The following is a 4385-nucleotide window of genomic DNA, read 5'->3' on the forward strand; positions in this document are numbered from 1 at the left end:
GCTACTTGTGAAGATCTGTGAGTTTAATAACATTTCCTTGTCAAATGAATTAGTTGTAGTTGTCCAGCATTATGTTTTATAACACTCACCAGAGGCTGTAAAGCATTGCCAAAAAGATTGGAAAAGTGAAAGATCTGAATGTTAGGGAAAAGAGAATTAGCAGAATGGGTGTTGGTAGGTGTCGTGCCATGTTCTGCGGTGTCGCTGCCCTGGGCTGCTAACACAGTAACTGTAAAGTAACACTCGTCCTGTTGCTCCTTCTTCCTGCCTCCTCCATCCCTCCTGTGTGGGTCCACAACTACAACAGACTGGAGGTGAGCCCAGCTGAACCTGCCCGTGTACGAGCCTTCTCTGTGGGGTCACGTGTGAGCCTCAGGCTAGCGGGTGGCAGAGCCGGCCAGGTGGCAGGTGGCACAGCAACTGCCACTTCTGCCTCTGTCACCGAGTTCTCACCTTCTATTAAGGAGAAGGGAAAACAAGTGAAAAGCAAATCATCAAGGTAGGGTTGTATTTGTTATGCACGTCACAGACTGGCCCATCTTGGGGTTGCGGGTGACTTTGTTCTTCAGGCAAAATGTTTATCCTATCCCATACCATTGTATGAAGTGGGGTTCTGTCTTGTGTTGAAGTTATTGTTTTATTTTTTTATTTTTTTATTTTTATTGTGGAAGTGTAATTCAGTGTATAACAATGTTCCAATATGCTTGTGGCAACATGGATGCTTGCTGGCTGCACGGGGGGCTACTAGCACAGGCTACCAGCATGGATGGTACTACAGTGTACCAGAATTAAATGTGCATTATATATATATATTTTTTTTCTTTATGTTGTTTGAGGTTAAAACAATAGATTTGGAAAAGGAGACTGGTAATATCCTTCAAATACTCATTTTGTGTTTAAATTTTTAGTTGTAAATAAAGAAAGTAGGTGAGGCTTTGTATATAATGGATATTTATTGAACTGCAAGGCTGCTTCATTTGGACAAGTGTAGTTATTGTGATTCTGTGTTCATAATGCTGCTTTGGAATAATACAAGGTCTTATTATATACCTTTTTAAAGATAAAGTATGAACAAGTATGTAGAGCTAAATTCAGGAGATTGTTATTTCACAAATTTTAGGAAATTCCTCAAGTAGTGTTTTATGTGAGCTGCTGTTTGTGTTTTTTTTTCTTTCTTTTTTGTTTTCCATTGGTTTTACTTTTACCTTTTGTATTAATAGGTGTATGCAATATCCAATTCCTTTATCTAATGAAAACTTGGCTCCTGTTATATGGATATAAGATAGTAAGATAATATGCTTTGTCTTTGTAATAAAGGCAATAAGAAATTGGTTGAAAGGAAAATGTCTATCTTGGTATAATTTTGGTGTGAAAATTTTGCTATTTGGTATAGTTTCTTTATAAAATAAAAGTTTTTATTATTTTTCCTTGTGTGTCATAGCACTTTGAGTGAATATATTAAGAAATTGGCTTCTGTTTTGTTTTTAATCAAATAAAATGTTTCATGCACTGCAATGATATTGAAAAAAATTGTCTAGAATAATAATTTCATTCTGTGGCTTTGCAGCGCGCCAATTCTGGGGACGTCGCCTATCTCCAACTCGTGGTCAGGGACCCCTGGGACATTCTTCCGGGGCTTCCTCCAAGCACGGAACCAAGAGCGGAACAACGACCTGATGGAGTTTGACTTCACCAAGAACAAGAGCTGCGACAGTATATCAGCTGAGAAGGAGAAAAAGAGTAGTAGTATAGAGAGCATTAAGAGAACCTTCACAGGACAGAGACATCGTTCCAATTCCAAGTCCTCAGGGAATGGCAAATCTTCAGTTTTTGATTCTATGAAAAGAGACAAAAAGAAATCAGAAAGTGAGTTGTCTGCCAAGGGTATGGAGATCCCGGAGGGTAAGAGTCCCTTTGAGCTTGATTTTACACCGAGTCCTCGTGGAGGTGGTTCAGATGTTTGTGATGGGTACTTGCCTATGAATTTGAGGCCTGCGGTCTCCAGTGGTCAGTCCTCTGCAAACTCTGAATACCTAGAGATGAACAGCAAAGATTTCTTAAGGGGACATGGTTTAAATGACCCATACTTAGATATGTCTAAAAGCAGTGACAGATTAGTTTCCTCACTGAGTACCTCAGGGCCAAACGATGGTTATGTGGACATGAGTCAAGGCAAAGGTCTGGGGACGCTTCCTCTCACACCTGTATCCTCGTCCTCCACAACTTCCAACAGCTCATCTTCCATTGGTGCTAGAGTCAGAAAGATTTCGTCCACATTTAATCCATTGTCTTCCCAAGACTTTTCTTCACAGCAGGACGAGTACATGCCCATTGACCTCCGTGGCAGTTTTGAATCTTCCCATTCTCTTGATGGAGAGAAGAGTAAGAAAAAGAAAAGCAGTAAGAGAAAGTCATTTAAGGACAGCACCAAACGCAAGAAATCAGACCCAATAGCAGTAATGGGGAAGGGAAGTGATGGGGAGAATGCCCAGGAAAGTAGCAAAAAAGGAACAAGTCCCTTATCCTCTCTCTCAACCTTCTTAGGTCGAAAGAATTCCTCAGGCACCCCTCCTAAGACCCCGCTTTCACCTACTGGTAGTCCACTTCCTAAGTCCAGTCGAGGAACTCCTAGTCCATTTTCGAGTCTAACACGCAAGAAAAGTGAAAGTAAGGATAGTAGTAAAGATGGAGCAGCAAAGGAAAGTTCTGGGGGCTCATCAAGTGTAAGCTCAGGCATCGGCACAAGTTGCATTAGAGAATCGAGTAGAGAAGCAGAGGAGAGTGCCATATCAGGTGATAGCTCGAGCGTCGCCTCATCCTCACAGACAGTTCCTAATAGTGGTGACCAGCAGAATAAACAAACAACTAACAACAGCGGTGGTAGCAAGAGAACTTCAGGGATATTTGAAACGTTATCTCAGGCAGACACTAAGCTGGAGGAAAAGCAGAGAAATATAGGCTTAGAGTCAGGTAACACTGATGTTTCTGTCAACAGTCAGCAGCAACATTTAAATATTAATAGCAATGATATGGGGGCATATGTAAACTTATCACTAGGCAGCTCAGATAAGAATTTAAATGTCGAGAATAAACAACGAAAAGTATCCACAGGCTCAGTATCATCAGACTACATGAATGTTTCTCCAATGTCAGCATGTAAAACACCTGAGACACCATCTGACCCTCAGCAACCACGTGAGTATGTGAACATGTGCCCAGGAGGTCGCCCAGAGTCACACAGCACCTCTCTGATTCCACCACAGCCTGCACCTATGCCAGGCACGGTTTCCCCTAAGAGGAAAACCAGTCTTACATCGAAGGGTGAATCTAGTGAAAAGAGTAGTCCCAGTTTAGGATATGGGGGTTCTAGAGATCAGAATCGTCGTGACAGTAAGCGGTTAAGTGGCAGTAATTATGGAGAAGAGAACGATGGTGGTAGTGGGGAAAGTGGGTATTTGTTAATGACCCCAGGACAAACCCCGCCGAAACCTGTTTCTCCTCGCACAGTAACTCGTCGACCAGACATTCCCTCAGCTCTCCTTGGTGGCCGTCCTGATGCCAGCCTCTCTGCCACCTTGGAGCGGCTAAACTTAGGCAGCTCTGGAGGTAGTGCCACGAGTGAAAGATGTCGGAGTCACAGTGGCCCAGGTGCCCCTGAGAGTTCTGCAGTAGGTGGCGAGGTGCGGGTAAAAAAACAATTATCAGAACCAAGAGCTGGGTCAGGGAGCCAAGGGAGTAGTGGTCGGGCAGCATCAGCATGCTCATCACCTGTGTCATATTCACCACCTACATCTCCGACCCTAAGAGGTTCTGTATCATCTGTGTCATCGTTAAGTGAAGGTGGTCTTTCTTCAGCATCTTCCACCTGCACTGTGGTTAATGTGGGTGTTGGACGGCGGGAGAGTGGGCTTGGGGGGTCAGGCCGGGCCCAGGAGACGCCGGTTGATTCTACATCCCACGCTAGTGTCTCCTCTTCCTCTTCCAGTCAGCAGTCGACTTCAACAGCTAGCAGTGGCTGCAGCAGTGGAGACAGTGGACTAAATTATGTCTCTTTGGATTTAGCTCCAGCTCGTTGTGAGGGCGTGATGCCTTCACCTCTAGCTGGCCGCCGGTCTACAAGTGGGGCTGGAGTTCCTCATACTGCGTGTCTCCAAGAACCTGCGGTTGGGGAGGAAGACGAACCCCTCAGTTATGCTCAAATAGACTTCACCAAGAGTGAGGGTTTGCGTACTACCTCCCTTACCCGCGACAAACGACACTAACATCCCCACCTCATTTACACATGCCTCTCCCTTTACTCCCACACCCACGCAAATCAAAACTGTATAGATGATTTATAAGATTAAGTACATAAGTTAAATAAAAGTAAAAACATGTCAGTATGA

The 4385-nt window shown here is 43.9% G+C and overlaps 1 protein-coding gene across 22 annotated transcripts in view; it reads left to right on the top strand.

Moving 5' to 3' along the window:
• Positions 1-4385, top strand: part of chico (insulin receptor substrate 1 chico) — a 164058-nt gene extending 159673 nt beyond the window's left edge. For 13 of the 22 annotated variants that reach the window (XM_070125718.1, XM_070125720.1, XM_070125721.1 and 10 more), the window contains 2 exons: positions 308-499; positions 1568-4385. In XM_070125718.1, coding sequence (XP_069981819.1) covers positions 308-499; positions 1568-4262 — 2887 coding nt within the window. In that variant the 3' untranslated portion in view covers positions 4263-4385. The remainder of the gene's footprint in view (positions 1-307; positions 500-1567) is intronic. The other 9 variants (XM_070125732.1, XM_070125734.1, XM_070125733.1 and 6 more) reach the window with 1 other exon arrangement.

This window comes from Penaeus vannamei, chromosome 9 (genome assembly GCF_042767895.1).
Source record: "Penaeus vannamei isolate JL-2024 chromosome 9, ASM4276789v1, whole genome shotgun sequence".
Taxonomy (NCBI): domain Eukaryota; kingdom Metazoa; phylum Arthropoda; class Malacostraca; order Decapoda; family Penaeidae; genus Penaeus; species Penaeus vannamei.